Source organism: Salminus brasiliensis, chromosome 3 (assembly GCF_030463535.1).
Source record: "Salminus brasiliensis chromosome 3, fSalBra1.hap2, whole genome shotgun sequence".
In the NCBI taxonomy this organism is placed as follows: domain Eukaryota; kingdom Metazoa; phylum Chordata; class Actinopteri; order Characiformes; family Bryconidae; genus Salminus; species Salminus brasiliensis.
In genome coordinates this window covers 9,888,133-9,907,762 of record NC_132880.1, presented here as the reverse complement: position 1 = coordinate 9,907,762, position 19,630 = coordinate 9,888,133, and the positions used below count along the sequence as shown (strand labels likewise).

Genomic DNA, 19,630 nt, shown 5'->3' with positions numbered 1-19,630 from the left:
TTTATCAGTGAATAATCATCACAAAACACATTCTTGGTCACAACATTCTTTGCATGCTTTGTCACAATATGTTGAAAATGGGAAAAAAAAAACAACAGCTGGATAGTAACAGTTGAAACCCGTGTACTTGGGTATAAATTACAGAGGCTGTTCAGATGAGGCTCTGCAATGAAGCCACTGGTTTGCCACAGTCAACATGGCTACATTCTTTGGTCACTTGAATACAATTTAAGTGTTCATATCGCCATGAAACACTCAATGTAATGCACAGTCCTGACCACAACACACCCCCCACCCAAAAAAACAACAAGAAGCAAACAAAAACCACACACACACACACACACACACACACACACACACACACACACACAAGCAGATACATAATGTGCATAAGAACATGAGTTCTGCTTGTGCTTCAAACTAAAGCCCTGAGCGTCATTGATGAACAAAGACATTAACACCAGCAGTTCTACACAAACTGAGAGCAGTTCCAATTCTGAGAGATTCTTAACCTGTGTGCTACTGGATGGCTTAACAGTAGTTTGAAAATCTAATCGAACAGACAGTTGAAATCTAGCAACGCCATTTCTGCCATTTCTAAGGCTGTTCATCATCATAATCTTTGGTTTACAAATAGTGACACCTTATTTTTCCGTCATTTGGCAGCTCCTATTCTGGTTAGTCTGTTGGGTGTTGTCTGTTCTGGAATTAAAGATAAGATGGTTTGGCTTTTGCTTTGTTGTTCAGTCATACAAATGACTCAGAATAGATTTTACCATCAAAGCGGGTTTTGCACATCGCCACAGCTCACAAAAGACAATCTGATTTCTGAATCTTAATGTTGCCTTTGCAGTTATAATTTGTATACTAAAAAACTACACACACACACGCACACACACACACTTAGATGGACAACACACTGTATTAGAGAGGCCCAATGAATCATGCCAGGCCGGACTCCGTCAGTGTCAGTATCCATTTAGTACATCCTGAGGTAGACTTGTATAGACTCTGAACAAGGTACAGACCTTGTCATTTTTCAAATGAGGAACCAAAAGAAAGAAAAAGAAAAAAAAGAAAACCCAACCCGTTAGCCTAATACATCAAGAAAGAAGAGGACAGTAAAGACACAGTTGTAATACTGTCTTACCAGCAAGACAATAATTGCTAGCTTTTCTGTTCGAGAGAGCCACCACTGGGCCCATTCTTTCATATCTAACATGGGACTACTCTACTTTAACACCAACTAACATGCAATTCCAGAATAAAACAGTTATATTACTATGTGGGCAAAGATACAATGTCTCTATACAAATACAGAACAACATACAAGATTGGAGCTAGTATGGGTTGTTCATTTCAAAAGTGATTGATCTGGCAGCATAAATGTACACAAAGATCATAATTAGGGCTGTCACGATTTCTAAAAACCGATTCTTATTTAGCGTCTTAATGAACAACAATTATGCATATTTTTTTGTTTTTCTCCTACTGGAAACTCATTTATATGACATTTGTTGCTTTTGTATATGTGTTTAATGAAGTCTTACAGCATCACTGTTACTCAAAAACCTTGTATCCCCCATTTTCAGCCGTTTTCACTTTCGTTTGGAATCTGAGTTACATTTTATATTTTATCACAATTTCATGATGGATGAACAAATAGTGGCGCTCCAATAGTAGTGATACATTTTTCTCTTCTTTCATAAAGTTGTCATTTTGGAGACACCAGGTTTCTACATGATCACAAGATTTGTTTTCATATTTCACACTGCTACACCTTCACTTTATTAAATATAGCAAAATATTTGGTAGATTACTCAATAAGCAACATTCACAGTCACTGGAATTTTATAGCGGGAATATCCTCCCTTGGCTCGGGTAACAGTAGTGAGACGTGGCATGGACTGTTTAAGCTGATGGAAAATGTTCATTAGAGGCTAACTGGTCCTCAGTGGCACTTTGATTGCTCTGTACCACTCGCAGAGATGTCGTTCTTCCCCTCTGACATCAATGGCCCATGGGAGTTGGGAGGTACTCAACGTGCAAGTAGTCTAATATTGATGCACCTTCAGTTCAGTGGTTCACCAAGTTAGCGGTTTCCAAGATGCTACCACCCTTTGCACGGTTATCATGCCCTTTTGGACATCAATCAAATGGTATCCTTTGCCCACAATGATAGTTTTGAACTGCTTTGTTGCTTGCTTATTTATATGAGTGGCAAATCCAGACCTGTGAAATCGGACATCCCGAGCCCAGTTCATTCCAACCCAGAGGTGGTCATAATATTCTGATATGATTGTGACATTGGGTGAAGAGTGGCAATATCTTGGAAACGGCTAAGCATTACAGTGACGCCCTGGTCAAAGGACACACCACAGTGGACCAGTTAATCTCTATAATGAACACCTTCCCTCAGCGAATACAATCCATGCTGTGATGTTTTGCAGGCGTCATCCGAGACAAGGGTGGGTATTCTAGAGCTGGGCAATATGAAGATATTTTATTGTATTGTGAAAAATGTTATCATGTGATAATATGCTTTTCTAGTCATATCGAGGATACGATTAGTGCTTCATTAACACTGATCAGCTGCAGCGTAATTAGACTTGTTTAGTTAGATGAAGTGCAGCAGGTAAATAAAAATTTATGTATTCAGTACGGGACAGCATCTGAATTGTAGTTTTTAAGAATCTGTTGCTACTGCTGTTTTTAGTGTGTGATTACATGTATCGTGATAAATATTGTGTCGCAAAAAAAGTCTTTGAATATCGTGATATAGTATTTTTACCGTCTAGCCCAAGTTCATTCCCACTATTAGGTAGGTGGTCCTAATATTCTCATCAGATTGTGTAATTACTAATACAATTAATAGTAGCAGACCCAATCATAACATAAATGCGTATTACGATAAAGTACCAAACCAGATGCTAAAATCTTCCTTCTGTAGTTCTTTCTTAAGCTGGAAACTATTGTTTGTTGGGCCAGTACACACAAAAGGGCTCTTCCCTTTCCAGAAAGCTCATGTGTGTGATTTTCCCTGAGACAGAAACAAGTTAGAGAAACTCTCCAGACCCTGATCTGTGTTCAATGCAAAAATGCAGTGGACCGAACCATTTCAAACTATTTACTTGAGAGTTTTTGGCATAGACATAATAAAAAGATTATTTCTCATTGATTAGGACTCACTTATTACTGCAGCAAATACTGAGCCCCCAAAAAAAGAACTTTCATAGGCTAGACACAAACATAGCTCAAACTGTGATTTGACCGCTAATAATGAATTCTACAAACTAACTGAGATACACTTGTGAGCTACAAATAAATAAATCATGGTTTACAAAGTTTACAATGTTGTATTTACATTAAAACCAAGACAAGTTCCCCATAGTCTCCTATAAAAGCAGAGTCAGATCGGAAAGAACTTGCTGTTCACACTTAAACTGGAATAAAAAAAATAAAAAAAAAAACAGTCAAGGAAGCAAATCTTCACAAACCATGTGCTATTGCCGTGGCTCTCTGAACAGCTTCCAAATAACAAATACGACCCACCCTGATTTGTTGGAACGAGGGGCCGTTCAATATGATCATTGAACTATGGTTAAATAGTTGCTAACTACAACAGCCATGGCTCCAACTGCAATGACTAGTGGCAGTGCAATCAGCAAACCTTGGTCTGGTTCCCCCAAAACATGTCACAGCACAATCTCTGAAGGAATACACTAGCATTTTCAACCTAAACTGTTGCGTTTGGTCGTATACCATGGAGAATTCTGGCACAGAACTGAAAATAACAGAAATCCTCTACCTTCAGAATCTGTCCATTGTCTTCTACTATTAGAATACAAGTTTTCCATTCTTTTACAGGAAACATACAGGAAAACATTCACATTTCTGTGGTAATCCACTGTAAGGTCTAGATACAGTTGAACAAAGCTGGAGTACTCCTAAGTGTATGCGGAAAGGGATTCTCTGTCTTTTTTACAGTCATTTGCAGTCCAGACCTATTCCAAATTCTAACTGACTAACTGCATGACAGTGCATCTTAGTGATATGACATGCACCTTAATTCTTTATCAGCAACTTTAACATTCAACTGGCCAAAAGAATAAAGGTAACAATACACAACAGAACATTCAATCACTATTGCAAACCTTGTGCACCCTAAACCAGCATTGCTGGTGAATGGGGATCCAGAAGGTTTAAACTCTTCGGCTGAACACAATGATAAAAATGGAATGATATTAGGGACTCAAATGAAATTCCTCAAATTAAATTAAAAAAAAGGAAAAAAAAGAAAGAAATGCTTTCGAAATAGTTGAACCATTCAGGCTTATTGCAAGTTGTAAACATAATGGGCTTTGATTGTTTCGATACAAATCTAAGACACTTTTCTAGCTAAACAAGCTAGTCACCCAACATGGATCACTCCTCCAAGATAGAGCTGTTTATTCCTAGGGGTGCTCAATGATATTGGAATATAATCGGTATCAGCAGGTAAAATCAGCAGAACATTGTGTAGATTTGACCAAAACAATATCTGATAAGGTATTTTTTTTAAAACCTCATAAGAACAGAATGTCTACTGCGCTAAAAACATTCCAGGTATTTTTACATTTTAGAAATGTGTGTCAGCATCAGCAGATTTGCACATTAATAACATAGATTATCTGCATTGACCCCCAATTCCTATATCACTGCACCCCTAGTTTCTTCATTCCCAGTTTAGCATTTAGGAAGTGAGTAGTTGAGGAATACAATGGTAAAAAACAATCTGAGCAACAGCAGTAACAATCTTTAGTACCAGAGTACTTTACTATCTTTAGTATTAGAGAAGACATTCATTATGCTGTTGGCACCGAACAAAAAAGAAAAAAAAAAGAAAAGAAAGAACCTGAGGTAGTTCCAATAGCAGCACTCCACTGAAACTTTGATTGGCGCTTGTGTTTTCTCCCTGACAACAATTCTGTGTTTTCCATCCTCCTTTCAATCCGAGCTCTCCGGAGGCACCGGCGTGTGGCTTGTCTCTCCCAGCATGGGGGCAGGCTTTCCCTGAGACCCTGGCGACGACTGCTGTGCTTTGATTGGACAGTTGGCTACCATGTGAGACATGCTTTGGCAGAAATGGCACTTCTTGGGCTGAGGAGGTAGCTGACATTCTTTGGCATGGTGGTCTGGTCCGCCACAGTTATAACACCTAGAAGTGGAGGGGAGAGAGGAGTATGTTGTGAACATATGTTTCCACTAGAGCTTATACAAGTACAGTAGAACAAAGCTTTCAGAAGGTGCATTCATACATGACTAATATATGCACATAGTACCATATTAACAAGGTTTTGTTTAATGTAATGTCGCTTTTTGGAGATACCTGGTTCTCAGTGAGCACTAACTCATGCAGATCTTTTCTAACCATACAGCCAATCAAAAATGTCTTCACTGTTGTATCCACTAGGGGGCACTGCAGGTAAAGACATTTTGATTATTGAACGAACTACACAGCCTGTCAATGCCGGTGTGCTCTACCTATCTACCTAAATGGTTCCTTGAGCAATGCCACAGAAGAACCTCTTTTGGTTCCATGAAGAACCATGTTTATATTCTTTAGACCTCTATTAGCGGTTCTTCTATGGAATTACTCAAAGAACTCTTTAAAGCAAAAACATTACAAAAAATATGAAATTTGCCTATATTTAATTATACAAATTTCATTAGGCACTGGTTTGATTTACAGTTTTCAGCAAATCAAACAACATGCTTTGTGAAAATACAGCAAATGTGGTATCTGCTAGGAATATGGAACATTTATATAGACCATTGCTGTGAGGATTTGATTGCATTCAAAGACAAGAGCTTTAGTGAGGTCAGGATGTTGATAATCATGCCCCCCTCCAAACTTATCCCAAAAGTTTTGGATGGAGCACCAACCATAATTCTGGAGAACACAGTTCCACTGCTTCAAAGCTTAATCCCGGGGCTTTATACCTCTCTAGCTCAAGTCTGGCATTAGGCACGGTGCCAACAGGTTTTGGTTTATGTGCACCAAAAAGTGATGGGTAAATAGGTTTCAACTGAAGGGTGTACACACTGGCCTGTGAGTGCAGAATTATAGGCAACCCTATTGTATACAAATACATAAAACTATATAAATAATTATAAAAGGCCCTTTCATAGACACAGAGTGAAATGTCCTAGAGATGTAGGCTTCACATTCAGTGTTTAGCTTTCAGAGACCTGCATGTTAGTGTTTCTCCTGCTGCAATACATCTAGTATCCAGTATGTTTAAAAGGCACACAAAGAAACACAAATACTTCAGAATAAACAGATGCCAGTTTAGTCAAGTTACATCGAAGACTACCATCCAAGAGTCCAGAGAAATAGTTTTTTAATCCAACTTCCATCTAATATATCTGTATATACAGGCTGCATTCTCTTTAATTAGCAAATTATCTGAAAAACTGTCAACTGAAGGCATACTAATTTACCCCAGATGTAAGAACATTGCGTGAGAATTGGATTCCATTCAGCCATGAGAGCATTAGTGATATCAGGTACAGAGGTTAGGTATAAGCAATCTCTGAAAGGTTACATGGTGTTTATGGTTTGGAGTCTAACAATCATGTTAATGGCTATATCAGTTTTAACCTAAACCTAGAGGACAGACAAGACAAACTCAAACAGAGCTGCCCCCCCACCCCCACCCCCCAACCACACACACACACACGCACACCTCCAACCACCCCCAAGGGCTATTGATCAGCGTGAGTGTGGACAGGCAGTTGGAACTGAAGGAGGGAACAGGGCATCTCTTTGGCCCTTTGTTTCAATACAGCAGCATGGCCTTTGAACTCCGACCCCTGCTCTCAGTCACCCAACCCCCCACCCTGCTCGCTCACACCGTGGACCTGGGTTGCCACGGCAACAGTCACCTATGACCTTTTCATAGGCATCTACGTCTGTTATTAATTAAATGGACAGGATCTGATCCTTCATCCGGACACGCTCTGGCAAACGGCAGCACGTCAGTACTCCCAGCAGGGGACGGTACAGACAGACCAGCAAACAACAACAAAAAATAATAATCTGATCTAGCATTTTATTTCAGTGTGCATGCATGGCAGGGAACCACTAGAAAAGGCACAGCAGGTTGCAACCAAGGGTGGCTGATATAATAAAAAAATTATGAAGATGAAAATCTTGCCTCTAAATAGGTTTCTTAAAGCATGTTTAGATTCAGTGGATTGCAAGTAAGTTGGTAAATAAGTAGTGCTAAATAATTAAACAAATACATTTGATGCAACTCAACATTTGAAAATGAATGAATACATACATCAAATTATAATAGATAGCCTTCAAAAAAATTCCATGTGTGTTTTAAAAAAAAAAAGTAAATAAAAAAATATCATTATAAATAAATAAAAACAACACATGGATTTCGTCAAAGCAGAAAAAAAGGACGTGTAAGAGTTAAATTAAATAATAAAATAATCAGTCGCTGTCCGACTGTATCTTTATAGCTGTATGGGAGCAGACAGTAGGAACCAGCCTCTACTCCATTTAATTTTAAGTGGTAACCATTAAATTCTACCACAATATAGATGACATTTTGTACTGATGCACTTTTGTACTATGTGCAAAGGCACATACACATACAGCTTGTCTAGTCCCTGTAGAGAAGTACTGCCAATACAACAGGACTCTCTGGAGCAAATAAACATGAACAACACTTCATGATTAGCACTGAACTGTGGAGCAGTGGAACTGGGTTCTCTGGATGTTGGATGTTCTGATTTTGGAAGAAACAACGAATGAGCAGATGTCCCAATACTTTTGTCCCTAGTCCCTAATAAATGTCTTGCTAGGGTTTGAACAAAAATTAATACATGAGCAACAGATTTTAAACTGACTTTAAAGAGGTATTTACCGTGATTAAAGGCTGCTACCAAGGTAACGCTGTGAAGTGTTGCCTGGCACAGACATCGCATAAAACTTTGTGCACAGTTTTCTTATACCTTAATATAGCTTATTCACAAACACACACAATTCACAATTAAACGCAACTGTTGTTGAGTGTTGATGTATTGATTGGATACAATGACTTTCTTAAAGTAAATACAAGTGAAAATATAAATTGTATTATATTAACTCAAACAAAACCAAAACAGAAAAAAAAATTGGAAAACATTAATGCAGATCCATTGGGTCCTACATAAAGCATACTGTGACATAATTCCTCATAACAATAACACACACCCTCATAATGCCCAGGCCTAGCTATAGCATTGAAATCTAATCCGGTTCACTTTACAGAAATAACTGAGGTGTTTGTTCTGAAGCTCGGATTTAATCTGGTTTTTGCCATTCACGTTTCCAGAAAGATAAAATATGAAATATTACATCACAAAAACTTAATTTGACACACTCACCATTATTTACCATGATTATAAGCTAGAATTAGACTTCTGCTTACTACCATAACAACAACCTTGGTCACAATACCACAACCAGAATGCCCACCTCAGATAGGGGAAGTTTTAACAAAATCATCATAATAGTCCATTACTGATTATTCCTCAATATGCAAATAAGCATAATGGGCCTCATTCACCAACCGTTCCTAAGAATACATTTCTTCTTAAATCCACTACTCACCAGTGTTCTCTTATTCAGGCTTTATTTCATTTAATAAGGACATTATAGGAGCAGAGCTGTGAACAACTCTGAACTATAAAACAATAATCTGACCTAGACTTTTTGATGGAACTTTTCTTAAGAAAAGTCTTCGGACGATATTGGTGAATAAAGCCCAATGTTTTTCCCATCCACTGTGTGCTGTGAGCAATGTGACCAGACAAAAAGAAATTTCAGTCACAATAGTGCAGGTTAATATTTATCCCATCCACACCCCCAATGAATTTATCAATATGAGAAGGCGGCTGCAGACTATCTGAATTATCTAAAAGGTCACAGGATTTTGTGTGGATACATACATTTGTTGGATAAACATCAACAGTAAGCATCAGAATTATTTTAATGTGCCACTTGCATAGTGTTTCACAAACTGTGCTTTTATATAGTTTTGTTAAACCAGCAGTGCTACATAACCACAGACTGTCTTAACCACTCATTTTATAGGCAGATAGTTTGACCATCTATTTATTTTATTGTATAAGGCAGAACTGCAAAATGTAGCAGCATTAGAGCTGGGCAGTATAATGACCAATATTGTCCAATCCAGGTAAACCATAATTAGTCTGCTTTACCTGGATTCTGTGCAGTGTGCGAAACATTGAAAAGAAAACATATACATACCAATTGGTTTTCATAGTATTAGGGAGCACTAGTATCACCCCTAAGCAATACTTGTATGTGTACCCATACCATCTCTAGCCTCAACCCCAAATCGACACCTCTCATTAAGACGAGCACACGCTTTTCCTTCCACCATGATTACACACACATGCTGCAGGAGGGCTCTGGCTATCAGTAACCTGGGGCCTGTGGCCTGAAGCAGCAGCTACACTCTAGGGTGAAATGGGGGTGGGTGAGGCAATATCTCCATGGGGTTAACTCCTGAGCCTTGAGATTTTAAACAACCTATTGATCCAGGTCAGGTCACTGGCCCACTGAAGGGGGATGGAGGCAAAACTGCTTAATTTGACCAACACCTGAGATATGCAGAGATGTGTTTTCCTCTGGTAAACATACCAAGTCACACCTTGCTTGCTCTCTTTTCATGGACTGTTTATAGCCATCTCACAAGGACAATGAAGCATTGAGGAAAGAAATTAAGCTTATTTGAATAATTTAAGTTTCATGCTCAGCCTTACAGTGACCTTTCCATAGTAAGGGGAAACACACTTTCCAATACCAAATCACTCCCATTACAAACACCATAATCTTACATCAGGACACAGTTAAGCTAGCCAAACACAGACAAAGACAAACTAACCCATGAGGCAGGTATCAGAGCACTGCATGACCCTTCCTCAGCATTTCAGCATGTCGCAACGCTTTCTTACAGATCAGAGCTATTTCTCTTTGTGGTTGTAGGTAAACTTTCTTGTCTGAAAACTGAATAAATATCAAAACTGTGGAAGATCCTCAACACACTCATGATCATGCTGCATGTGACAGTATAGCACTTTCTTTTGTGCATTTTGGCATTAATGCTGTGTAAATCAAGAGTCTCAGCTAATCAGATTTTAGAACCAGTATTATTAGGTTCTGTAAGATATTCAATAGGTGATCCAACTATGCCGTCCCAAGCCAGGTTCATTCCATAATATTCTGAGATGTATATATTATGGAATATGGGGGGAAAAAACACCATAGTAAATGAAAAAAAAAATTTCTATTGGTCCATTAGTGACTCAATTTGACCATATTAAATTTGGTTTTTGCATGACCGCAACAACATATAGGCCAACTGGACAGCATGACCAAGCAACTGACTCTGCTAACCCATCTGTACTCACCGGTCCCCTTTCGAGCGACGTTTCTGGGCGCCTTTGGGTCTTTTCTCACTGCCTGTGCAAGGAGCCCCACCAGGACCAGTTACCCGCAGCGACTCCAAACCTTTTGACGACTTCTTAAAGGTGAACTCAACTGGCTCCCCCTCTTTCAGGCTGCGAAAACCCTCCATGTGGAGCTTGCTCTGTTAGAAAGAAAACATGGTAAGATCAAATGCTTCCCAGTTACTTTTCATCAGTAAAGCTCCTTTGATGAGCTACAGGGCAAACTGTGTGCAGTACAAAATAATATCCAAAAAAGAGCAAACATAAAACATGCCACCATATACCATCAAAGATTCCCACTAAATTTTACTTTAAGTGGGTGATGTGTAAACATTGTGATGCGTTGATTTTAAAGGTTTATAACTGATTATAATAGACAGTAATTGGTGTAAGAAAAAGCATTGCGATATGTTTGGTATCGACAGCAAAAGGCCCAGAAACAAATTGAGTGAGAGAGATTAACACGCAATATAAATATAAGCAGCTAAGGAAATCCTGCAAGACATGGTGGCCTGCATTAACATCATGAGTAGTCCTAGAGGTCAACTGTTTATCTGCCTTAACTAAAACACAAAAAAAAAAAAAAAAAAAAAAGAAAGACACCCCCCCCAATGCATCATGGAGAATAGACTGTTAATAATAATAATAATAATAATATAATAATAATATAATAATAATAATAATACCACTGCAAAAATTTAACACCAAATTTTCAAACTACATCTTTTCAAACATCTACAACAACCCACTTCAGCATGGCTGCTGCACTCCTCCTGCCTACCAGATCTCATCCATTTCATAGATTATGCAACTTGGAAACAGTGGCATATTTTTTAGTATGCAAATGGCATCCTAAGACAGCTGAGTGGGACCTTTTTAGGAAAAATACACAAGGTTCTGTTTGGAGGAAACAAGAACACAGCACCCCTATACCAAAATCACATCCCAGCTGTGAAGCACTTTGGAGGGAACATCTTATTTAAGATGCAGCAAAACATTTTACAGGTTGGCCCTACGTTGGCAATAAAAGAACGCCATAAATGTTAATGTTTAAAAACAACAAAGTTAATTAATTAATTTCTTTATTTTTAACAGCCAAGTTAGAGTCTGACCATAACCCTACAGATATGCCATAGAGGGCTGTACATGCAAGGCATCCTAGAACTATTAAAGAACTTAACACATTTGCAGACAGGAAGGGTCCAAAATTCCTCTGCATAGAGTAACGAAATCTTACGTGGCATTCAAGTGCTTATCTGAAAGTTACATATGCCAGACGGTTAACTAGTAAATACAACCTCACTCAGTTTGGGTGCTTGCTGGTAGGGTTCACCTGCACTGAAGATGTCCAACTGTTCGTGTGTTATTAGAGTAGTTAGTGTGTTTACTGATAATGTGGTCTTATTTATCCTTACAATTGTAGTCAATCTATGCATAAATCCAAGTAATTCCAAAGATTGACTTACTGTGTGATGCAACTGTAGCCAATAGGACATGCCATGTTAGCCATGTTATCTATACTCTTTTCCAGCACATTACCCTAAATCAAATCTTTTATCTAGGAAAGTGAAAATGGGAATTCAATGAAGGGCTAAATGAAGAGTATTTAAAGATATATGTATATCTGTGGTGGCTGATAAAGTAGTTAGTAGCCTATGGATATCACATTAATGTAAATAATACAACAAAAGAAGTCCATCAACTCATTTTTAACAAATACTCAAACTGCCCTTTTAGCCGTTCAAGTTAGGGGCGGAGAGGTTAGCCTAAATTTCATGTCTTATCTTATTGAGAAAGTGTGGTATATCTGGTTGTAGTACATTTTCAAACATACTACCTTTAAAATTCTAATTGCTGAATACTAATTCTATTAAAAATTCGTTGTTGCAATGCAAAAAAAAAAAAAAATTCTGGGCTATACATTGGGCAGAAGGAGAGAACATTATACAGAATCAATGGAGAATCAAATCAATTATTCCCACTACAGACTTTTCCAATAGCACATTCTGATCTAGACTTCCACAGCAGCACTTTCTTATACAGATAAACCTGCAATTTAGATGTCCTGCTTGTCCTAGTAGCCATAATCATTCCCCTTGAACATCACCAAGAATGTACATCACTATCCACCACAACTGTGCTCTCTTCTATACAGAATACCGTCAATCTAGACTTGGGATGAAGTAAAGAATTCTGCAAAATGACTCCATCTGGTAGAATCTCAAAATGACCATCAGTGGCAAGGGGATATTGGAAGAGAAACAGAGGGGGAAGTGTGCATTCCTGAGATGGTTCCTATACAGGCACTTTGGGGGGGGGGGGGGTTTAGAGAAGGGATCTACCTTGAAAACCAACACCCAGTCTCTCTGCTTAACAAGCATCCACTGCAAGGTCAGTGGCCACCATAGTCCTGGGATTGGGCAACTGTGAGTTTATTGTTCTACACTGAAACTAAAAGTTCTGGGGATCAAAGTCTGTGACAACCATTTGCTTTGATAAAGACAGAATCAACCAAACTTCAAGTTTTTCACAATACAGTACCAGGCTCCGTGTCCCCGTTTCACTCAAACATCAGCACTCAAGCCACAAACCATTCAAGTCCTACAAACATCAACTCTTCCTACCTTTCCCATCAGATCAGGTAACCCTGTGTTACACACACTGCCTGAGCACTGGCAAAATCGGTCCCGGTCCCAGTGGAGGATGGGAAGCTTGTGGTGTGCCATTTTACAGCCCCCTCAAATGCCGTCAGGCTGAACCCGGACACCTCTCTCACAAGAAGGGGGGGGTTGTTACAAAGACCCCCCCTCATCTTTTGAAGTGAGGGCAGTGGGAAAGGAATTCAATCCTGATTGCCCGACAACCTCTACATTCCTCCGTCCCAACCCCCACCAAAGTTCCCTGGAACTATCCCGCCATCCCTTCATCCTCTGACCTCTTCCACCACTCCCCTTCCCCTTTAACTATGGAGGACTTTTTATGAATGAGTCCAGCTAACAAGGCCTCTCCCTTTCCCTCCATAAACCGTTCCTCCTCGCCCCCCTCCCCAATCCTGCTCTCACTCCTTCTATCACTATCGGCCTGTCCACAGTCCACACTTGTGGTTTGTGGTTTTGCGCAAGTGCATGCTCATGTTACGCATTACTGGATTCAGCAAACATGCGCAACCACTTGATAAAGTCGCAAAGTGTGTGGATGTGTTGCTTATCTTTGGGGGTCAGCTACAGTCCTAAAACGTAAAGGCTCATAAATGGTTCTTGGTTTGGATGCAAGCAGGGCTAGGAAAAATATTCCATTGGCACACAAATAGGGATATAACCGTGACCCTGCAAGATTGTATTCAACATACAGATTTCTGTCCCTGTGGCTAACTGCTACTACTATTACTACTACCACCAGAAAAATCAAATTAGGCGTTGCTGTTTTGGTTTGTCTTAATTAACTTACAATGTCAACATTCCATGATGTGAGGTCAAACAAAAATACTCCAAAATGCCTCGAGACAAAGTCTTTTTGCATTGACTTCCATTCAAAGTCTCCTGCTATTTGGAGGTACAAGGATTTTGTGCTACAGCGAAGATACTTTTTTTTTCTATGTATTTTTGTTCAAGTAAATTTCTCCTTTTTTATTATATGATTCTTTGGTTAATATTTGTTTAAACTGTGCTTTGCAAATATATAAATGACTTAAGTTTATTCATGCGCACATCTCATTTACAAAAAGTAGCCTCGAAAAAAACATCCACTGAAATTAATGCTATAAAGAACCTTTTAACTAAATAACTACGCTTTCTGGCATCTTGCCTTATTTCTGGTCACTTCCCTTCCATTTCGTAATATCTCCTCCTCTTCCTCGCTGGAACATACGCAGTGTCTTCATTCATTCATTTGTTCATTCATTCATTTTCCGCGCAGTAACAGATCACAGCCTGCAGGACTTCCTCCCTTCGTGTCCAGACAATGGCAGCCATTGTCTCCTGAAACACGCAGGGTCCCTACTCTGACCAAGATCGATAATCATCCTGTGAGCACTGTGAGAAGGCCTCATTTCATTATGCTGAAGAAAGGAAAAGCAACCAGCAACTTTCCAATGTTTTTTTTTCCTTTCCAGTACTCAAAAACAAATTAACGCAAGCTAAACTCTCAAAATGGGTGGGTCAAAGTCTGGGCAATAAACTGCTGATTCATGGGCAACGACAAGCAATTGGCTTGACATAGCCACGAGTCCTCAATGCATATGCTGATTTCTACTGAATGGAAACAAAGGCTCAATGGACAGGCAGCACATGGACCCATACAGCAGCAGTTGAGAGGGACATTAGAAATGGGCAGCATTCTTTTCATATGTATACAACCCGCAGGGAGAGATAAGGAGGGCCATTTCAGAAGGAATCATTTAAGCAATTCCTTGCAACAAACCTTAAAAAAAAAAAAAAAAAACTTATTACAAATAAATACAAGAGTGCCAAAAGAGCTCTTTGTAGAAAGCCATGCAACCTCTGACTGGTTTCTAACATTTTAGTTGAAACCAGTCATATGAAGGATTCATCTATGGGATTCCTTAAATCAGCCCTTGCTAAAAATCCTGATCATTCCTTTGTAGATTATTAAAATTATGAGTAAAAAGAACCAGGTGGGCGCTCTTTATCTGCGCCTCAACACCATCAGATCAACCTCCCAAGCAGCTTGTCTGGAGGTAACCAAAGACATCTTACTCAGATAGGGGAAGAGATCACCGGACACGACGCGCAAGGCCAGTCGCCTGTAAGATGTTCTAATCTCAAGGTAATTTTACACAATGGGTTGGAGTGTGCGGGCAGAGGTTCATTTGGGACTGGCTGATAGCCGACCCGCACGGTTTGGAGTAGCTGGTTCTTCTCCTCAAGAGGTTATTTAATTATATGAAATCATTGTTAATGCACATTTTGTTTAGCTGAAGGTTAATGCAGAGGACCCTTTGCTCCGTGCAGAGAGATTTGTTAACCAATACACAAAGCAGGGTTGCGGAGCAATTCCTAACATTTGCAAGAAGGTCCAAAGACAAGAATGAAGCTTAATAGTTTAGGGCCCGCAGTGTATGACTTTGTATTCTCCTGTCACATAAAGAAAGGTGGTAGCATAAATATGTATGTGGATGAAGCTGTTAACACACTAGGACAAGGGTACAACAATGTTTCTGATATGGACATTTTAACTATTGGCACATGCTGATCACTCCAGCACTTTATCTAAGGCACTTTTTGTAAGATGAGCACCTAAAAGTAGCCCACCATCCTTAAAATACTCATCCACTCAACTACCCAGTTAACCTCACACAGTGCAAGTGTGCACTGTTTCTGGGTAGATAAGTTGAAGGGTTGTGTCAATGTCCATCAATACAGATATGACATCTCTACCTATAGGACATCTCCTCAGCACCTCTTTTGTAGCTTAGTTCACATGCTAAACAGCCTGCAAAGTGGTAAGACCTCAAAGCAGAGCAACAATTTCTAGATCAATATCTAAAGCTTGGTATAAAGCTTAAAACGGGGATGGGGGGGGTCCAAGAGAGGGCCCAGAAAATCAGGTGATCGCCAGTTCGGTCTATAGGGATGCCACAGCCATCCGCGGCCGGGTGTCCCCATGAGCATAACTGGTGCCTCTTTCTCTCTCTGGGTGGGTAGGAGGAGCAATCTCTCAACACAACGCTAGCGAATAAGGGTGAGTGAATGTTAGGTGATGTAGCAGAACTAAAAGGTGTTCTCATCAGACCAATGACAGGGCAGTAGTAACAGTCAGTAGATTGAAAAGATGCTTTGTTTGCTGGCGTCATGTGCCTTGGAACTATCTGATAGGGGAGCTACTGGTGGGAACTGAATATGACAGTTTGGTGAGGGGGGCAGTTGGTCAGTACAACATTTCAGAATTTCAACAATGTACTCAAAAGCATACAGAGACGCAATTAATCAAAACTAATAATAAATTATGATTGTCTGCCTCTACTAAAAGATTACAAATGTGAGTCATGTTTTCTGACATCGTTGTTATGCATTTTGTAAGCGGATCCAGTGCAAGCGTGGTCATTTGTTCACATACTCCATTTAAGACGGAAGACTGCCTTGGTGCCATCTTTTTCCACTTGTGTTCAAGCATTACAAAGCCTCCACTGAAACACAGTAGGCTTAGTCTATTGCCACGAGTGGTTCCTCGTGGTTCTTGATACTGGTAAAGCAAGACCATTTATAGGCAAATATCAAGCCCATAATTTCAAGGCCCTCAATGGCTGATTGTTATATATGTGTATATATGTGAGTATAAATAATAAATGTATTCCTACACCAATATGAAAAAACAAGCAGGCATAGACTATTACTGAAGATTAGAAAACAGCAGTTTCATGATTATAAATGTTGCAGGATTTAGGGCCTTTTTTAATACTTTAAGTAAAGCATTTAAATAAATGTGCAAAAAATCTGTGTACACCAGGAAAAGGCTACCTCAAGACAAGCTTGTACCACCAGAAGATTACAAAAAGCAGTTTCTCATGATACCTGATATTGTTATTGTGGACACTGTAATAAGCTGTGCATTTATACTTCGGCATCTTTACTGCATTTCACACTCTTCTTCCCAAAACACTAAAAATCACACAATTGTACACCACTATACACTCTTTACTAAAGAATACTTGACGAAATCAGTGATTCTATATGGAACCATTTGTTGGTTGGTTATATATATATTTTTAAATGGTTAATTATGGCAGTACAATAAAGAATCTGTTTAATTACAGCTTAGAAAGTCAGCAGACTTTATCTACTGCTAATGAGTCATTTGTGGTTCTTGACTTATAGAAGCTCAAATTCCTCAACAACAATTTTGAGACTTTCAAGGACTATTTCGGTTTAGTCGCACATGAAGGAAAATGTACTAAAAAGAGGGCCCATATTTTTAATGACTGATACAAAATCAAGTCTCATCACTACATGTTAGTCCTATTTAAGAAAAAAAGGGGCATGAACTAAATCAATATCAATTCTTTTTTTATTGTCAGAGGTTTGTTAAGTGCAGGCCCAGATGAAGAGCACCTCTTCTATAGTGCTCACCTAAAAGAAATCAGCTATTCCCCGTTTTGGTGTTCTTTGAGAAATGCCTTAAAGAAACCACCTTTAGATCCATAAGGAACCCTGATTGTAACAGAGCTGTGAGGGTACGAAGAACCTTTACATCTAGCGAAGATTCATCACACATCTCTATGAAATCACTCAAAGAATCTGAGTTGGTACCATCTTTCCCATCCTGACAAGCAGTTTGAGCCAAATCACCACGTGCATTTGTATGCATTAGCATCGCTCGAAAAATAAGCCTTTAATAAGGGTCCACCTAAAGGCGCGAGGCCTTATTTTGGAAGGCTGGAGACGCTCGAAAACGCGACTGAACGCCATTAAACTGATGCGCAGTGGTGAAACTCATCAAAACAACAAAGTTGTTTGGGCGCCACCAGATGCGAGTTATAGTACGTGGGTGATCTTAGGGCGGCGCGTGAGGCCGAGGAAGGCCTTGCGTGGGACTCACCTGATGGACGAAGACATCGACGGGCGTCTCGAGCGCGGCGCCCTCTCTGCTGGTCATGGACAGGAAGCCGAAGCCCATGCGCACGTTGAACCACTTGCACACGCCGCTGCCGCGGAACGAGCTCGCGTCTTCTTCCGACCCCGCCGCCTCCTCTTCCTCAGTCTTCGCGCAGCCTCCTTAAAGCAGAACAGACAGAGAGACAGAGGTGATGGAGCAGCTGGAGGACAGCGGGAGGGTGTCTCGTGCTGCACTGAGCGTTTCCTGAGCTTTTTTTTTTTTTCTTACGCTTCTGCTGCTGCGGGCTCTCGCGCTGGCCGCTCCGGTCCGTCATGGAGCGCGCGGTTAGGCTGAACGGTGGGCTGCGAAGGGGGGTTAAGTCATGCCCGCCCCCCACAAGCGCACAAATAAGTGGCTTCTTCGTTCGGATTTTTTCCATCCAAACTTACCCTTTTTGAAAGGGTCTCGAACGTGGGATTAGGAACATTGTTTTTCTTAAATAATTTAGAATTTGGGTGAATTTAAAGTAAAACGGAATAGATCGATATATGTGAATAAACGTTACTACTTTTAACATAATAATAAAAATAATAATAATAATAATAATAATAATAATAATGGTTCTTTATTCAAAGCAAGGTATACAGTATACGACTCACAGAAATGTATGAATACTTTAACCTGATATGGTTTAAGGTCTTCTTGTTAAGGTAAAACATGTAGATGCGTCTTCATATACCCTTTTTTGTGGTACTACATAGCACCACAATGGGTTCCACTACTGTTGAAAGTCGAATAACCATTTTTAGTACACTCCAAGCAGAAAAAGGGTTCCATATAAATGGGTTATGTGATGCATACGAATGTGTTGATCCTCTTTTGGTGTCATAGCCTATAGATCCATTTTAATCCATAACCATCTACACAATAGGTTTTTCCTGTTTGTGGAGAACGACTGGAGTATTCAAATGGTTCTTTGAGATGTCTATAGAACCACTGCCTTTACTAAAGAACCTTTAAGGAACCCTTTTAAAAGGGGCTAGTATATAGAACCCTTTTGCTAAGTGTGCAGTAAAGGTAACGATTATATACAAGAGCCTTGTATTTAATGGACAACCAGTTGTGTGTCGTTCTTTGAAGAAAAGTTATAAAAAAAATAAATAAATAAAAAAAAAATAAATAAATAAATAAAAAAAAAAAAAGGGTTCCACTATTGTTACGAGCCAAATAACTTAATACTGTGTAGAATCCGTATTTGGGGCAATGGTGCTAAATAAGGCATGATCATTTAGATTTTTTTTTTATGCAACAAAAAAAATAATCGTAGGTTTTGTAGGATTTTTTTTTTTAAGTGTCCCACAATTGTCAGGAGTCAACGAACTCTTTTACTAAGAGTGTAGATCCAGAGGAATTATGTTTTACGTTTAGATATTTACCCTTCAAATGCACATGACCCTCATTTCCCTTAATTGCATACGATTTCCATTGTAAAACATACACAATGAACACACACTAAAAGTTTGGAGAAATGCTGCTGTGCACCCCATCAAGGTTGCTGAATTCC

The 19,630-nt window shown here is 39.4% G+C and overlaps 1 protein-coding gene across 1 annotated transcript in view; it reads right to left on the bottom strand.

The window, feature by feature from the left end:
* Positions 1–4,986: 4,986 nt before the first annotated feature.
* Positions 4,987–19,630, bottom strand: part of lin28ab (lin-28 homolog Ab) — a 14,716-nt gene continuing 72 nt past the window's right edge. The window contains exons 2-4 of the mRNA XM_072674631.1: positions 18,070–18,245; positions 10,477–10,655; positions 4,987–5,197 (exon numbers count right to left, since the gene is read on the bottom strand). Of these exons, the coding sequence (XP_072530732.1) occupies positions 4,987–5,197; positions 10,477–10,655; positions 18,070–18,245 (566 nt within the window). The remainder of the gene's footprint in view (positions 5,198–10,476; positions 10,656–18,069; positions 18,246–19,630) is intronic.